The sequence below is a fragment of the Nannospalax galili genome, unplaced genomic scaffold, assembly GCF_000622305.1.
Source record: "Nannospalax galili isolate Female #2095 unplaced genomic scaffold, S.galili_v1.0 scaffold1544, whole genome shotgun sequence".
In the NCBI taxonomy this organism is placed as follows: Eukaryota; Metazoa; Chordata; class Mammalia; order Rodentia; family Spalacidae; genus Nannospalax; species Nannospalax galili.
In genome coordinates, this window is record NW_008350569.1 from 31,520 (window position 1) to 50,983 (window position 19,464).

Genomic DNA, 19,464 nt, shown 5'->3' on the forward strand with positions numbered 1-19,464 from the left:
CTTAATTACACTATTACTAAAATATCACATTATCAAAAAGCAATATATTATGGGAATTACAATGAATTTTTAAAATCAGGAGCAAAAAAGAAAGGAGATACCAGACTTTGAATTCACACTTTTTTTAAAAAAGTAAGGAGACAGTTACCCACAAATGAAAATATTCCTGAGAGGGTTCAAGAGTCCAGTTAAGAGCCCAAGAACGTGGGGCTGAAGAGATGGCAAAGAATGTTTGCTGATCTCCCAGAGGATCCAAGTTTGGTTCACAGCATCCACATCCAGGCACTCACGACAGCTTGCAACTCCAGCTCCAGGGGGTCCAATGCCCTCTTCTGGCCTCTGTGAGCACATGCCCATACCACACAGATACACAATTTAAAATAAAATAAATCTTTTAAAAAGAGAGGGAGCTGGAGAGATGGCACAATGGTTAACATCACTTGCACACCCGAGTGCAGGCCCCAGCACCAACCTCAGATGGCTCACAACTACTTGTAACTCCAGCTGCAGGGGATCCGGCACCCTCTTCTGGCCTTCTCAGACACATGTGGCAATGTGGCGTACACTGACACATACATTCTCTTCTCTCTCTCTCTCTCTCTCTCTCTCTCTCTCTCTCTCTCTTCCTCCTCCTCCTCCTTCTTTTTCTCTTTCTGTTCTGTATCTCTCTCTCAAATAAGATAAAAATAAATCATTTTTAAAAGAACCTACGGATACAATGCAGCACAAAAAAAGAAGGAAGGGAGAAAAGTAACGAAGGAGGGAATAACCTCACAGAAAGGATGATTGAGGAGATTTGGCGGGGGTGGCAAGGAAGAAGGACGGGGGCCATCTGTACCACACAGTAGGCGCTGCCATGGTCCCAGTTGCCTTCTTCGAAAAGGATTGAGTCAGTCTTTATTGCTGAGGTCCTTACCAGCTTCTTGTTAGCCAAGAGCTCCCCATAGCTTACACGAGAGAAGCCTTTGCCATGTTCATTGCACATTTCTCCAGCCTGATCCACAGAGGACACTTGTAGTTTTGCCTGTGAGATAACCAGCAGCCATTGCTACTGTGAACATCCAGGATAAAGAGATGTTTCTGCACCCCACCCTCACCATGCAGAGCCGCCACTGTACTGCCCAAGGACTAGAGCTATCACACCCTCTCAGCCTTATGCCCATTTGAACATGAACTGCATCTGTTCTTGGTGCAAATAGGACTGCTCTGTAGCTGCTCTGCTCATAATCCAAAATTCAGCTCTGCAGCCATTCTTTACATATAGGGGCCCTAGACCCAGTTCTTTGACGACTCCATGGTTACCACTCACAGATACTCATGCTGTCACCACCACAAGGGAGTCAGACCTTATTCCAAGAAGCATGACCCTCAGCCATGATCTCTTGGGGCTAAAAAAGATGGTCCCCTAGAAGGCTTCAGCTTCATTGCAGACTTCTATAGGCTGTGCTAAAGAGGACTCTTGCTATATGCCAATGTTGAACCTGATTAGCTGAGCTGCATGGAAAAAAACTGGATCTCCCCTAGAGCCAGAACAACCACAATCCACCCAATCACTCCCCTTTCATCCACAAGCAGGTGAAGGTCTTTACCACTGAAATGAGTCTATAAAGCTCAGAAGAGGTGATTGCGCCATTAAGTGCACATTCATCGACATAAGGCTTAAAGAAATTAGAAGCCAAGGAACTGATACCACAAAAGGAACACAATAATTTTCTAGAGCTGATCCCACCAATAGAGACCTGTGAATTCTTATAGCTCAGCAAACTACGAAAGAACACAGACTGACAATTTGATGATGTCAAGGAAGCAGCCACAATGAAAAAGTTTAAGAAATAATGCAAAATTTAAATTCAATTCAATAATTGATAAAACAAAGGGCTGTTCTTTATCAGAAAGATATAAAATCATAAATCTTTTTAGGCTTATCATGTGTACTCCATGCCACATATACATTCTGAATAGAGCACAGAAGAGGAACTGGTAGAGTATTACTATTTTAAGAAGTACTGACATGTCGGGACTGGAGAGATGGCTCAGCGGTTAAAAGCACTGACTGCTTTTACAGAGGACCAGGGTTCAATTCCCAGCACCCACATGATGACTAAGAACCATCCTTAACTCCAGTTCCAGAGGAATTCGATGCCCTCTTCTGACCTCTGTGGCATTGCACAACATGGGTACATTCACATACATGCAGGCAATACAGTCATACACATAAAAATAAAAAAAATAAAATAAAATAAAAATAAATATAATAAATAAAAAATATAAAAATAAAATCTTTTCTTAAAAAGAGTACAGAACTGTCTATAATATGTAACCCCATAATGTGGATAGGAGATACCAAATCTGAAATAGGACTTAATTTCAATAATGGAAAAACCCTAAAGTGGGACAGAGATCATTTATGTGATTTAAAACACCACATCAAGGTTGACAGGGCAATCGTAATATGATATCTGCATTGATTACCTTTCTCATTTTCTCTGTGATCTGCTGTCAAAAGCAACTTAAGGAAGAGTTTATTTTCCCTTCTGGTTTAAGAAGGGATAAAGCTGATCATAGTGGGGAAGGCATGGTGGTGGGACTATGAAGTGGCTACTCAGTGCATGTGCACTCAGGAACAATGAATGTGGAGCTCAGCTCGTTTGCTCTTTCTTCTGTCTCTAAGTCCGAGACCCTGTCCTCTAGGATGGTGTCACCATCAAGGTAGATTATCACTTCTCAACTAATCCTCTCTGGAATAGCCTTCACAGACATGCCCAGAGGTGTGTCTTCTAGATGTTTCCAAAACTAATCAATGAAAATTAACCATCACAATATTTTAAAATATATGGCCCAGAGGAATTTTTAGAAGTTCCTTAGAAGCATAGATGGGCAACCTAGTGAGGTTTTGTTTCATATGTATAACTGTCTGAGACATTCTGAGGTCAGAAAACAAAGGGACCTGATTTGAAACACTGTATAATGTACTGAGCTCTCCTCACACTTGCCAAGACTTGTGTCAGTTCATAGATCCAGAGTTCTTTGAACAAAGGAAAGTTTGTAAACTTGGAGGGAAATTTAAAATCATATCAGAAATCTATTCTCTGGGGCTGGAGAAATGGCTCATTGGTTAAAAGCACAGGCTACTCTTACAGAGGACCTGGGTTCAATTCCCAGCACCCACATGGCAGCTAACAACCATGTATAACTCCAGTTCCAGGAGATCTGATGCCCTCTTCTGACCTCCAAGATATTTTTAAATAATAATAAAGTCTTTTTTAAAAAGAAATATTCTCTGCCATTCAGTCCTCATCTTTTCCAAATTGATATAAGGCCACTTTAAGGCAATTATTAATAGTAAATGGGAACGAGGGTTATTACATTCCTGCTCTGAGCTAATTGGTCTTTAGAGGATTAGTCCACTGTAGTGTATCAATAAGGGAGGAAACTTAAAGGAATCAGGTAATAAGACAATAAAACAAAATTAAAGAGATTCTAATAGGAAAAGAAGTCAGATTATTTGTGTTTGTAAATGATATGATATTATACATAAGGGATTCCCAAAATTCCACCGAAAAACGTCTAGAAATTATCAACACTTGCAACGATGCAGCAGGATACAAACTTACAAAACTTATAACTTACAAAAGTTGGTTTCCCTTTTTGTTCATCTGCTTTTTATTCCTTTTTCATCTGGAATAACTGGAGCTTACTAATTAGACATCTTATTTGCATTTAAAAGGAGCTCAGTTCCCTCACAATTCCCTCCCTGTTCACTCTAGAAAAGATGACACTGTCCTATAGTCCAAGGCTTTGATGGTCACACAGGGTGGGATCAACCTCCCACCTGGTGTTCTCCTGACTTTCCTGGGAAGCTCAGCATTTTAAAATCCTGACCCCAGGGACCTTGGCTCCCACTTGTATCGCTCTGCATGTGTTTGTGCCTCAGCTTTCTTAAACACTTCCTCTTCATGAGCTTTACCAGTTAACACAGGAGACAGATTTTCAACATTGAAAATGCAGTCTACTCTGGACATTAGTGCTCAGGCCAAATGGCACTAGAGGGTCCATTCATCCATAACTGTCACACTGTCAGTAGTATCACATGGAAAGTAAACAATGGAATTTTGCCATCACAACCAATATTCCATTACTGGCCTTTTTCTTTTTTACATTAAGAGAGTTGGGGGATGTGTAGCACACTCAAAAGAGGTTAATTGAAAAGAATTTCATGAAGGGGATAATTGCCAAGCTATCAAGACATGGGTGGAAACATTCAGCTCCTACACCGTAAGAAAGGACCACAGACTGAAGGGCTCAGAACAACAGAAATTCATTGCCTCGCAGCTCTGAAGAACAGTCTAAACTCCAGGTGTTAGGAGAGTTGTGTTCTCCCTGAAGCCTCAAGGACAGTCCTTGTTTGTCGGCCTTCTCTTCTTCTGATGTCCAGCAGTGCTGGGCATGCCTCAGCTTACGGCTGCAAGACTGAGTCTCTCCTTTGGGTCCCCTATTTTGTCTGCCCTCACGTGGCTATTTACCTTTTAAAAATAAGTTTTATGTATTTTATTTATTCTTTTTATTTTATGTGTAGAAATGTATTTCTTGCATGTAAGTGCATTCACGTCATGCAGTACTCACAGAGGTCAGAAGAGGGTGCCACATTCCGCTAGAAATGGAGTTATGAATGGTTGTTAGCCATCCTGTGGGTGCTGGGAATCAAACCTGGGTCCTCTGCTTGAGCAGTCAGTGCTCTTAACTGCTAAGGCATCTCTCCAGCCCCTAAAAATAATTTCTTGACAAGAATATTTTAATGTTTTGATTCATTTAATGTTTTAATTAATTTAATGTGTTTGACAACCCACTGAGAAGTGTAAATCAACCTCAATTACAAGCCTGGTGATAAGGACTCAATTTTCACCTCTAATAACAATGCTCCAAGTAACTTATTATCACCTACTATGCTACTCTTGTTTTTATTATGCTTTTTTTATACTTTATGATGTTACTGTTAAGTTCTACTAGCATGCTCACTCTTATCTAAAAGGGGCCTTGCATTGTAATCATAAGCAAATATAATTTCAAGCTTACTAGGTTAATTTGTTCCCTTTGATCTGAAAGTTGTTTACTTCAAACTAAACTTTGAGATTGCATTGGTTAACTCATAGTAGATAGCCTAATGACTCTTCAGGGAACAGCTACATTTATTCATACTCAGTTTTGGAGATGATACTGAGTTTGAGAATTAAACCATGGACTCATGTCTCCTATATTTGAAACTGAAAATAAGGTACAAAATTGAAGACAAGGCTCCAGAGGGCATATAGGTGACACATTATTTCTGCTTATCCCTATCTACCCAGAAGTCAAGCTGATTCACCTGCAAGTCATGCCATATCCCCTGATAATGGAGCATCAGAGCAGCAGGGGATGTCATTAGTTCTTCACCTCATCTACACAGTCACCCCTTGCTATCCATGGGGGATTAATTCCATAATCCCCCATCGTTATCAAAATCCATGGATGCTCACATACCTTATTTTAAATGGTGCAGTATTTGCATACAACATATACACATCTATTTGTATTCTTTAAATAACTTCTATATTACTCATAATAACCAAGGCAGCATGAATATTTTATAAATTATTGTTATACTGTTTAGGGAATAATAAGAAAAAACTCTGTACTTGTTCAGTATAAATGCAAGTGTTTTTCAAATGCATTAGAACTGGGGGCTTATCTAAGTGATAGAGAGGTTTCCCAGCATGCACACGGCATTGGGTTCAACATCCAGCACCACCAAAAAATTCAATTAAATTTCAGTTTAATTCATGAATGTAAGACCAAAACTGTGGAGAACCAAGTACACACATACACACACACACACACACACACACACACACACACACACACAATTATAAACTTTAAGAAATATATTTTTTTATCTGGGGCCCCCAAAATGCATTGCTCTTTTAAATTAAAAAAAAATCCTAAATTAAAAAAATCTGACACTGTTAAATTTCTAAAATCTTTGCTAAGTCTTTATGGATGACTTGTGAATGTCATCTGAACTTACAGCTTGCTCCACCACTGAGAGAGACATCTGGTCAAGTTTCATTCAGAAATTAATATCTGACTTGTGATTAGTCTCTTAATTCAGTCATGGTCTAAGTAAAACTGAGAACTAGGGAAGATTCTCAGCATGGTGGAAAAAAATAGATTCAAGAAAATAGATTCTGACTTTTCAAGAGTGAAACTGGATGACCATGAATGAGACTAAGGAGGCATGTTTATTTCTATGAATTAAAAGTGTTCATAGAAATAACTCCTGACCAAAAAGATATCACTATCTTATTTAATAGTAAAATACACCTCAAACCAAATGCAACAACATTTCAACCACTCCAGGGAAAACACAGTAATTCCACCATCCACCAACTCTCAGTCCTATGCAAGAATCATCAAGCCCACATAGATCTCTGGTTGTGGCATAACAAACCCTGGGGTTTTCACTGTTCTCCATCATGGGGGACTAACATCACCCAGATTCTTGGACTCTAGAGAATGTTCTTTCTCAAACAGGATGTGCAGTTGAATATGTGAATCATGTGTACCCCTTCCTTTGATACAACACCTTCCTACAAACTAGAATTAAATCTCATGACCCAGTGAATGTTTAAAAACACTCACTGGTGCCTTCTGAGAGACCTAGATCAAGAACTCATTTCCGGTTCTGCTGAGGAATAAGGCTTAATGTGAGCACTGGGCTCAGAAGTGCTGTGGTCCATTTTCTCAGCTGAGACCAGCAGGGGGTAAGGCTGGATTTTCCATTAGATAGTCCCTATAATTCCTGTAATTGGGTCATTATGGAATGTGAAAAATAATTATGAAAAAATAACTTTTTTCTGAAAACTACATTGGCTTCAGTTGTTCAAGGACAAGACGATGGAAGGGCAGTGATGACGTTTGAGGCACATGGCAGTAGTTCACTGACTCTGCTCCTTACCCCAGCTCCTTTAGTCACTGTTTAAGAGTGGTGTACAGTCCCGGGGACTCTAGAAGACAAAGGCCCGTTGCTAGTTACAGTAACTCGAACACGCTCAAATACAGCATTTGCAGAGTCATGAACTTCAGTTAGCAGACCTTACCCTCTACTGTACACACCTAGAAAGTTTCCTTTCTAACCATAATGAAAAGCCATGGATTTACTTGATACAAGTTACTTAAAATGACAAAAGTTACTAGAAAAGACAAGTAGAACTCTGCCTTCAGGTCTCAGGCAAATGTACTTCCTCTCTGTCCCTGTTTTTAATGTGAATTTACGAACTTGGGAAATATTAAGAGATAGATGATGTGCTTTCCAATTTGAGAAAGTTCTTCCTTACCTTGAACACCGAGGCTGAGGACCATGTTCTTTACACTTTAAGAACTGTGTTAATCATTGCAGTTAATGACCTAGAGGATAGAGGTAGCTATGAGAAAAGACCAGATGCTTGGAGAAACCAACCTTGTCCACACCAGGAGGTATTGACTGGCCTAGTTTCAATCTAGAGAGGAGCGTGGAAAAGGGGGAGACAAAGAAGGAAACCTATTAGAACATTAAGTGGGCAGCATAGTTTTATTTGTTTGTTTGTTTAGAAATTAAGAATTATTTGCATGAAATCAACCTTATCCTGAGAAGTACATGTGCCAAAGTTATTTGAAGAAATTATATTAGTGGCCAGACATGATGGCACACACCTTTAATCCCAGCACTTGGGAGGCAAAGGCAGACGGATCTCTGTGAGCACAAGGCCAGCCTGGTCTACATAATGAGTTCCAGGTCAATCGGGGCTACAGGGAGATCCTGTCTCAAAAATACCAAAAAAAAAAAATTATATTAAAATTTTTAGAGCAGGGCATGGTAGCACAAGCGTTTAATCCCAGTACTCCAGAAGCAGAAGCAGGCAGATCTCTGCCAGCCTAGTCTACACAAGTTACAGGCTAGCCAGGGCTATATAATGAGACCCTATCACAAAAAAATACTTTTAATTAAATTTGTTCCTTAACAATTTCACACATGTATATAACACACCCTCATCCTATACCTTGTTATCTCCCTCTCATACCCCCTCCCACACACACACAAATCCCTTCCCCACATTTCTGGGTTTTGGTTTGCTTTGTGGCCCACTAAGTTTACCCAGGGCCATCTTCATGATATGGTGTTAGTATGGCTTTATTCCTTGATTATTATTCCTTAATTTGAGTCAATGAGAAATGTATAACTATAAAAGAAATGATGGCGTTTCTCTCATATTATCTCTTGTGAGAAGTACAAAAGCAAGACCATCTTTTCTCTGAAAGCCAAAGTGTCTAGTGTGGGCATCCTAGCCATGCAAAATTTCATAATCTTACCCAGCTCCCCACAGGGCATTCACTGGACCCTCATCCCAGCTGCAACTTCAAGGACACCTACTGCAGATGTCCTGGACCTGGAAAGAGGAAGGCGGCTTCATCTTAGCATCACACCAAAGACTCTGGACTCGCAAGTCATCCTGAGAGCAGGTGTCAAAGCAGGGCAACCTGACTCATCATCAGCTACTGGAATGATACAGGGATTGTCATTCCCAGGGGTGATTTAAGTCAAATGCAAAATACCTCCTAGAAACTGTTCCTTGGAGACCCAGGAAGCTCTGGAATAACAAGAGATAACAGACTCATTATACTTTATAAATATGCACAGGTTCCTGAGTGTGGAGCACAGCAACCAAGCAGCAGAAGCAGACAAAGACATGAAGAAGCCTGGTTTTAGGGCTGGAAATACATTCGGTGGATGCTTGCAGGGCATTGGGAATCCTGACTAACTGCCTGGTAGGTGCTCGGTAAGTTGCACCTACTGTTAAAACTGTCATAGCAAAAACAGCAGGATAGCAAGGAAAGGGTGTAGGTTCCAGGGCTATGAGGAGGTCAAATGCTTTGTTTGGGCCAGAAATGGAGAGGGAAGTTTGGTTGGCTCTTACTCGTAGATACTGGTTTGTTGGCTTGTTTTTTGTCAGTGTATTATCCTATGAGGAAATCATAGCAAAGGCTTGAATACTCAAGAAACCTCTGAAATCACATGCCAAATTTTGTACAAGTGAAACTTTCCTAGGAGCAGAGATAGCTAGCATTCATCAGATTCTCAAAGCAGTTCATATGCCCCTCCCCGTCCAGAGGTAAGAGTATCTCTTAGGCTAACCAGCACAGTTGTTTGAATTATTCACACATAGTGAATAATGGTAAGGAATAATACAACATCCTAAATTACCAGATGTTGAATATGTTAGTAAACAAACAGTTAAAGTGTGAAATGTGCTTGAACAATTTATACGAAGTGTTATTCAGCTGAGATTTTTATTACTTTATCTTATACACTATAAGTTTTCTGACTCATCTTTATGAGTCATCATTTAATTTATGCTGAAAATTTTCTCATAAGACTCTAGCCTTTTTTTTCCATTTGATGACATTCTTAAATTATGTTATTAATAAGACTAAGGACTCAGAGAAGAGACCCCGATTTCCCCTGTGTCATCTAGCAACCATAAAGGGATCCCAAAATTCCAGCAACATAATGACTCTAGCTTTTTAAGAAAAATTATTAAATAAATACCAAGAAATCATGAATAGAGTGGCACTATATTTTAGGCAGAGGGCTCTGGACTCAGCAGGACTGATTTTAAATCCTGGCTCCACTACATTGTGAATTTGGCAAACTACTGAATATTCCTACATCTATGTCCTTATTGGGAAAACTGGAAAAATAACAAGTATGTGTTAAATAAAATAATATATTTAATACATGAGGCTAGGGACTCAGTGGGTAAAAGTGCTTGCCACCAAATCTGACTAAGTGAGTTTGATCTCTCAGACCCACATTGTGGAAGGAGAGAACCAACTCCTGCAAGTTTTCCTCTAACTACACACACACACACACACACACACACACACACGTGCACGCACACTCACATATAAATATGATTAATTTTTTTAATTGAAAACATGGTGAACCTTTGCACATTGAAAGTTTTCTAATAACCACTAGTTATTACCCACTAGTTATTGTCAAGTTTGAGAACTAAATCTTTTTAGCATATTCTTTTTAAAGGGAACCACAATTTTCTCTTAGATAGAAAACCAAAGGCCAAATATTACTGAGATTGATTATTCTTTATTCGTGGAATTTATCAAGAGGTCTAACTATATTCTAAGAACGGATAGACCATAAGCTGGTACCAACAGTAATTCTCAAACTCAGATTAACTCAAATGGAAGTTTTTTTGAGAGAATATCTTTTTTATTTTTATTTTTATTGAGCATTTTAAATTTCATACATTTCCCACTCCAATCCAGAATACCTCCCCGATCCATGCCTCCCCTCCATCTCCCCACTGAACCCTATGCACTCTGCCATACATGCTGAGTCCTATTCATTCAAGTGTGTGTACCCAAATGTCCTTCAGCGTTAATGCATCCCCTGGAGTCTAGTCAGCTCATCCAGTGGTCATATGTAGGTCATGCTCTCCCTCACCCAGCAGCAATCAGTCTCAAATAGTTCTCAATCTTTTCATATGATAAATAATGAATAAATACTTAGCTAATAGAATTTTTAAACCTTGCCTGTTAAACTTTACAGACAAGCAGAAAGTCACATCAATAGCAGTTCAGAGTAAAACTCTTTGGTCATTAAAAAGCTGTTAAATAAAGTTGTAGTCTGTACACTAGCTCTTGGACTCTTCTAGAGGTAGTGAACCCCGTGTCTGCTTGAATAGGAACTGCCACAGTTTGGAGGAATGGAACACTTGATTAACCCTAGAAATGAATCCAAATGTTTTGTTACCTTTAGGTAGCACAAAATTCTGAACAAGTACTCTATAACTGAGAGTAAGATAATTTAAGTGCAAAGCCTGAAGAGCTCAAGGTTAATTTAGTTTCAGGAGAGAGGTATGACCACACCAAATCAGATCACTTCTACCACAAGCCATGGTGTCAGGAATGCCTGTATTTAAAGATTCTTTACTATTCCCTGAAAGGAGGTGGCCTAACGACCTTGAGGCAACTTTCTTTTCCTGATGACTCTCTGGTCCTGATGACTCCCAGCCCTTAAAGACACATTTTCCACAAAATCCTGTCCTCAGTCCTTTGTTTTAACCCATTTCCCTCTCTCAGAGTGATCTTAACCATTCACACCTCATCCCATCATCTAAATTCACATCAAGGATTCCAAAATGAAAATCATCAGCTCTGACTGTTACAATGTCATCCTCTGTCTTCTCACACTGCATCCAGCACTCTCTCCTCTAAAACTCACTCCTAGCCCAGAGTTTCTGTTTCTATTAAAATCACTTCCTCACAGCAACACGACTAAACAATTACACTGGGATGTTTGCATCTTCTGCTTTCCAAACCTATGATATTAGTGTTGGTAAGTCAACATCAATGTAAAACTATATCCGGTCTCCCTAGTAAAGAGACAAGGCAAAAATTAAACCAACAATTCTCACATTATCATGGTTTCCCAGGCTTGAAAATTCAATTTTGGTCAATTTCCAAGTGATACAGACTCTGTTCGGGGCTATCTCTCACGCCCATCTTCTTGACCAACTTCCGTGCTCAGGTGTTCCTCTACATCTTAATATACTCCCTTTTAATCAACATCCTTCCCTTTCCGAGGTCCTTTTCATCTTCTTGTATCCACCTCAGTTCAGTTCAAAATTCGCCTACTACCGACAGGTTATAAACAAAGCTTCTTAACATGGGCTATCAGACCCTCAGTTATCCAATTATCCACATGCAATTCTAGCCATGTTTCTCTACAACTACTCCAGGAAGTATTGCCCTGAAATCCAAACATAAAGGAACCCTGCTTATCCTCACTTTAAAGAATAGTTTTGAGGTGCTTCATCCTGCATCATACCTCATGGGGCAAGGAGTTCATGAAGTCAAAGAGGTGTGCCTACCCATAGCCATTGCTTCTACCCCTTTGTAGATCACCTCCAGGTAACAGGACCCTTGCCCAAAAGACTCCCAGCATGCTTCCAGAGTCTGTAAGAGCCTCTCTCCCAGATCAACCTTATCAAGGTGAGCCATGCTGCTGGTGTCCTCATGCCAGGCCTTCAGGAGAACTGAAGGTTGGCTGTTTGCATGGGTGTGGAAAGAGCTTGTGCCTACCAACTATGCAGCTATGTATGGGGCTGAAAACATGCTCTCCTCACACCACTGCAATCTCGCCCAGTACTCTAAGCATCCCAAGAATTCTGTTTTCCAGGGCAGTACAAACATGTAATTGTTAGGGTATAATTGTTAAACCTGTAGGTAGTAGGCAACTTTTGAAATGAACTGAGGTGGCCACTGGAAGATGAAAAGGACAGAACATATTTTATTAACTTTCTGTTTTGCTTTTTCAGCTTTTATATATTTTGGTATATATAGGTATATGAATCTATCCTTATCATTCTTGCCCTGGGCTATGCCACAGTTAATGTGGATTTGAGCCTAGGAAGCCTGCTCTTAACCACACCACACCCTTAAAGTTTTTTAATTGTTTGATCCTTCTCAGAGCTCAGTAACTTAGTGCCAGTCATACCCTCTGTTTATAGTGCCTGAGAGTCTCCCTTGTAATTCTGAATCATTCTTTAAGAAGACAAAAGGCAAAAATTACTATCATTGTCATTATATTTTAACATTACTTTGGAAGTACAAGTTTATAGATGTAGAAAAGAGAAAGGAAGGAAAGCACCTTCTTAAAAGCAAAGAAAAACTCACATCTTTTTCATGTTATATGAATGTATGTTTCAAAAACCCAAGAGAATCCATTAAAATTCATTTCAAATGATAGGAAGCTATGATAAGGAGGATAGATATAAAATAAATTTATGAACATCAATAGTATTACTATATGCAAGCAATATTTAGATGAGCCTCAAAATAAAAAATAATATTTCATTTACAATAGTGTCAAAAAGATAAAATGCCCAAGAATAGACTTTAAAGAAATATGTATAGTATATATTTGGAAAGTTTAAATAAATCATTAAAACTCTATTAGCAAAATTTGTGATATGTGTAATACATACCTTAGTTATAGAAAAGAAGATCTTAAAGATGTCAGTTCTCTCCAGATTAGCATGTCAGTTCCATTAAAAGCAGTTCTCTCCAGATTAGCATGTCAGTTCCATGCAAAAGCAACTCAGTGCAAACAAGATTTTAAAATGAGAAAGTCATGCTAAAATTAGCTAGTCAGAAAACTTGTGAAGAGATATAAAATGAATATATATTATATTTAATATTTTTGCTGAGCTTAATATTATATTTAATATTTTCTCTTAGCTTAATATTTTGTCTATACTGCAAAAATATCAGAAACTGACCCAAGTTCTTAAGGGATGTTTTCATATACCATAAGGCTAGAGTTTTATATCAAAATAATTTGATTTTTACCAACAAGTTGTGTTAGAACCCTTGGCTAGCCATTTGGAGAAATAAAAAGCTGATCATCTCATTCCTTATGTCAATATTAAATCTCAAACAGATCAAAGATTGTAATGTAAAAAGTGAAATCTAACAAATATCTAGATTAAAACATGATAATTTTAGTACTATTAAATTGAGAAATGTCTCTCAAATCATGTTACAGAGACCAGAATTCAAAAAGGAAAACATTTGACATAAACTCACCTAAAACTTACTTACACAGTACAAAGGGGAAAAATAGTATGTCAACTTTAAGGTAAAAGTAGAATACTAATACATGTATATCAAAGGGTTAAGTTAGCTTGTGAGTTATTATCAAAAGAAAAAAGATGAATATGTACATTTTTACCCAAATTCCACTTTCTGTGGCTATGCTCTGCCCATATACATGCATGTAGATCTTCATCCTCAGTTTATCTGAAATATAAAAAAAAGACAGATTTTAAATTATAAATATCATCCAGGCACCAGGCACTCGATATGTATCTAAGTGAAGCCCAGAAGTACATATTGACTAAATTGACTAAAAATATTCCCACTGAATTCCATTGAGAGAATTCATCAACACATTATGAAATTGCTATGAAAAAGAATGGCATTGATTAATATTTAAAAAGAAGCAAGGTACAAAACTACATGATCTTATTTATGTAGAAAAAGATGTGTGTGTTCATACTCACACTTAATCATTTTTAGGCTCTAAAAGGCACTGTCTGCTTAGGTTGACATTAAGCAATTACCCTGAAAATAGAGCAGAAAATGCTGGTTTTCTTTTTCGAAGATATCCTCTGCTATTTGAAAATATCACCAATTTCACCATCTGTATTACACTAAGATCCAGCCCGATGTTGAGGGCAAGTCACTGCCCCCTCCTTAAGGCCTGTTGATTCTCCACCCAACACAACACCCTTCCAGCAGACATGTTCATTGAGGAAAATCTTTTCATAGTACCATCTACACTAGTTGTTTACATTCATTTCTCCTATCAACCTGTGTGCACCATCATAGAAGACCGGCTTTTAGTCATCTTCACACCCCTTTCATTTACCATGTAGCATCTGACATATTAAAGACAGGCAGTGGACATTTGACAGGTGGATAAGAATCAATGAATGAAACTTCTCCTGTTTGCATTATCCATATTCAGTCTCTTGAACTCAAGAAATTGTGTCTTGACTCGGTACATCTCTAGTCATCCATTGATCACTTTCTGTGAAGTAATGTTTTGTAAGTCCTTCCACCAGAACCACAAGAGAGAGAGCAATGGGATGCTCACTCTCCATCCCAGAGTCAGGCGTGCCTTCTGGACCTAAGTGAAGTCCAGACGTATGTGTCTGTTGAACTGAACTGAAAACATTTTCACTGTTAACTTGAAAACAGAACCTGAGAAAATTCTGGTCTGATTCCTATGACATGTGCTCCAACTTTCTGGGCCTGTTTTAGTAGAATGCAGTCCCGTGGTTAACGATAGCCTTTAACTATCAGGACTGAAATGCTTAATTTCTTGTCATCTGATACTGGAAGAAAGATGTGAGGAGTTTATGTTTTTGAGGATCTAGTCATTTTAAGCCACATTTCCTCTCTTCATACCAGGTGAGAGAACAAAATGGCAAGAGGTAATCGCACCACGGTGACAGAATTTGTCCTCATGGCATTCACAGACCGCCCTGAGCTCCAGCTCCCCCTCTTTGTGGTGTTCCTGGTGATTTATCTCATCACCCTCGTGGGAAACCTTGGCATGATCCTGCTCATCAAGGCAGACTCACGGCTCCACACCCCCATGTACTATTTCCTCAGTCACCTGGCATTCATTGATCTCTGTTACTCATCTTCCATTGGGCCCAAGATGCTGCAAACTTTACTGGTGAAGAAAAGAACCATCTCCTTCTCCGGCTGCTTTGCTCAGCTGTACTTCTCCGGTGCTTTTGCCACTACTGAATGCTTCCTCTTGGCCACCATGGCCTACGATCGCTACATGGCCATCTGCAACCCCCTGATCTACACAGCCATCATGACACAGCGGGTCTGCAAGGAGTTAGTGGTAGGAGTCTACACCTACGGCTTCCTGAACTCTGTGATACAGACAGTGCTGACTTTCCAGCTGTCTTTCTGCGACTCCAATGTGATTCACCACTTCTACTGTGCTGACCCCCCTCTCCTTGCCCTCTCCTGCTCTGACACCCACAACAAAGAGAGACAGCTCCTGGTCTTCTCAGCAGTGAATCTCACCGGATCCCTCCTGACTGTCCTCATCTCCTACCTCTGCATCCTCATCTCTATTATGAAAATCCAGTCTTCCCAGGGCAAGTGCAAGGCATTTTCCACCTGCGCCTCCCACCTCACTGTGGTCACCATCTTCTATGGAACGTTATTTTTCATGTACCTGCGGCAACCGAAAACAGGGAATTCATGGAAGCACAGCAAAGTGGTCTCAGTGTTTTACAGTCTTGTGATTCCCATGCTTAACCCTCTTATCTACAGTCTGAGGAACACGGAAGTAAAGGAAACCCTGAAAAAAATGCTCAAGGGTAAAGCTTCACAAAGAGTGGGAAATTAGAGTGCTGCATTGCAGAAGCCAGGCAGTACAAACAATCTGATCGAAATGTAGCTGGTCAACCGGGCTATCCAGTCAAGAAATAGCTAATATAAGTTGGAGTTTATCATGACCAAAAGTACTGAGCCACCTGATTGACATAAACAATATTTAATCTAATAATTATCATAGACTAATCAGAATTGACTTACAAGCCTGAATGTCAATAACCATGTCTTTCATGTGTTGAAGATGAAATGGCCTACTACTTAATTGGTAACAATTTAAGCTCTAAATTCATGAATGTCCTCTGAAGTAGCATTCTGGTTAAAGCTATGCATTGATGATGGTTATAAAACCTACACATGAGCATCTATTATTAGACACATTTTCCAGCTTAAAGCAATCTGTCTTGGAGCAAGTTGTTAGTCTTTAAAAATATATCTTCATAACACATTGTTATAGGTGGTGGTAAATTTTCAAAAACAACTCAGAAATCTTAATCCAAATATAGTTGCAATCCTCTGTGCTGTAAATGGACAATTAAAAATAATAATATTGCAGAGAGAAGAGAAATAGTAAAAAATGATTTGGTTAAATGAGGCATTTGTTTAGAAAAAGGAAGCTTAATTAGAGGCGATAAGATAGAGTTTAAGGTGCATTCTAAGATATTAAAAGTAGTGATTTATTCAACGACCAGCCTTTAATTTTTCTGGTCTCTGTAAACTACTCTAAGTGACCTTTTCTTTTATTTATTTCTTCCTTTCTTTCTTTCTTCCTTTCTTTATCTCTTTGGTGTTCAAGGTATAGCGAGGGAAAAGAGAGTTTTCTGAAGTAACTAGGCTTCGATACGCATGCTTCTGAGAAATAAAAGAATACTACAGAAATACTTTAGCTTTATAACACTTTCGTGTTCTTTGTTTTCACAGATCTGAAATTCCAATTCCTTAGCAATAAATCTATATCAATTCTTACTGTTTATTGGTTTAGAAGAAAAGAATAATCTTTTTTGTTTTTACTTGGGCAAGATATATTTGAGTTTCAACTCTGAGTCTCAAATTTAATACGTCTTTCTAAATAATTCTTAGGGCACAAGCTATTTTCAAAGGTGATTACTCTTATGTAGTTTTGTAAAAGGTTGAAAAGATATCTCACCAACCAATTAGAAGTAAATTTTAAACTGATCAAGAAACTAAGGGGTCATCATTGTCCCCAAGTAAACTCCTCAGATAGTATAGGCCTTTGTTTTATTGTTGCTTGCGATTGAGTAATTTAGAAAAATAAAAAAGGAGAATATTTAGAATGGCTTTTTTTTTAAGACAGGGTCTCCTCATAGCCTCCAGTGGCCTCGAATTCACTATGTAGACCATGCTGGCCTTGATATCACAAAGATTCACCTGCCTATGCCTCCCAAGTGCTGGGACTGAAGGTATGCACACCTGGCAAAATTGATTTTTTTTTTTTTTTACTTAGAAAGTTTATCTGAAGAGTTGAGTTACATGCTATATTTCTAAGTACTTGGGGTTTAGTGTTGGCTAGACTTAGAAAGAAAAACACAAGCAGGATAGAAAAACATGGTGCGGAGAGGTAAGAAGTGATCCAAGAAGAGAGGAAAGGTTGCACAGGTGACAATCAGCAGGGGAAGAAGTAAAGTACACCCGTTAATTCTGAAGTGTAACATGAGCCTGGGTGTCAAGCCAGGAGCTCCTGGAGTCTAAGAAGACAATCTTCACTTTTCGCCCTAGCACCTACCACAGTTCCTGGCTCAGAACAGACACAACATAACTGTTTGCTGCACTGAACTGAACTCTTCTGTATTTATTCCTAATTCCAATGGATTGGTGGACACAGTGCCCAGGTCCTGAGTTTGAGAACTGATACAGAAAAGGAAGTTATTGGAGTTATGACAGGAAGATTTCTTCAACATTACCCCTGCAACAAGGGTGATACCTCTAAGGCATTAAATCATAGAAAGGCAACAAGAGGTAACTTGAGTAGAGAACAGATACACTTGGGAAGCTGATAATTTGGAAGACAGTGCAGGAGCTGCATCTGCTGATGGTCTATGACACTCAAAGGACTTTGCTAAAGAGAGTGGTGATTGATGCAGATAAAAAAGATACGCTGATGTCAATCCTTGGATAGAAACTTGTATTTTCAACCAAAAGCTACTTTTCTTTCTTACAATTTTTTTTCTCAAACAATTTCCAGGTCAATTAAAGTTAGAAAAAATATTCATGGGGTTGGAAAGATGGCTCAGCAGTTAAGAGCACTGGCTGCTCTTGCACAGGACCAGGGACCTCCAGGAGCACTGCATGACACGGGTGCACTTACATACATGCAGGCAATACACTCATACACATAAAGTACAAGCAATAAATAAAATATTTTAAAGTACAAAACATTCAGTAAGTAGACATAATGTTTTAACACCTGCATTTTGTCAAATTAATTATATTCACCTTTTGAAAGAAAGATTTGTTGCAAACATTTCACTCCAGTTCTTCCAGAACAATGAAGATGTCATAAAACCTCTCCAGGTTTCCCAGCTACTGCATTTGTGAACTTCACTCCTTCCTTTTGTGGATATTCTGTGAAACAAGGCAGAAAATTAGTAATATTATATCCATAAACTGTGAAGCATATGAATTCATAGCTTCCTAAATTTTAAGCCTACCTGAAAAGCAAAGACTTAGGTATGGGGAGGACCCTGAATCACATAAATGTTGGGGGATTTCTATTTTCTTTTTTTCATTGAGAGTTGTTAACCTCATATATTTAGCTCCCTGACTCCAGCTTTACAAAGAAAATTAGGGTAAAGAAATATCTAATTAATAATCCTATTTTTCTAAAATATATAATTACATATATGAATTACATCAAAATGGTAATATTTGTGGCTGGAGAGATGCCTCGGTGGTTAACAACACTTCATGCTCTCCCAGAAGACCTAGGTTTGGTTTCCAGCACCCACATGGATGCTAGCACCCATCCTCAGATCCAGTTAAAGCAAATCAATGCTTTCTTCTGGCCTCCATGGGCACCAGTTACACACATGATACACTCTCATACATGTAGGCAAAACATTCATATACATAAACTAGAAGTAAATAAAATATTTTAAAAATTAAAATACTATTTGTCATAAAAACCCAATAAAATTATGCATTTATGTCCACTTATAAAGCAATAATAATAACAAACCATAATAATTATATTAACTCTGTAGCCCTAAGGAAGTCTGTTCTGAAAATATAAATGTGATCAAAGTGACAGGAATTTGCTGGATTTTTAAGAGATTAAGATTTGCTTGGAAGTGAAAAGAAAACTATTCTCATATACAAAATATAAATTAATTTTCCATGATATTCCAAAACTGAATTTTGTTTGCTACCCTCTACCGCATAGGCAGTTTTTGATAACTAATCCAACCTCTAACTGAAATGCATTAC

At 38.6% G+C, this 19,464-nt stretch overlaps 1 protein-coding gene across 1 annotated transcript; it reads left to right on the forward strand.

The window, feature by feature from the left end:
• Positions 1-15,085: 15,085 nt before the first annotated feature.
• Positions 15,086-16,036, forward strand: LOC103745857 (olfactory receptor 1030). The gene has a single exon (XM_008847866.1). It carries the CDS (start codon positions 15,086-15,088, stop codon positions 16,034-16,036), a length of 951 nt encoding a protein of 316 aa, XP_008846088.1.
• The last annotated feature ends 3,428 nt before the right edge of the window (positions 16,037-19,464 follow it).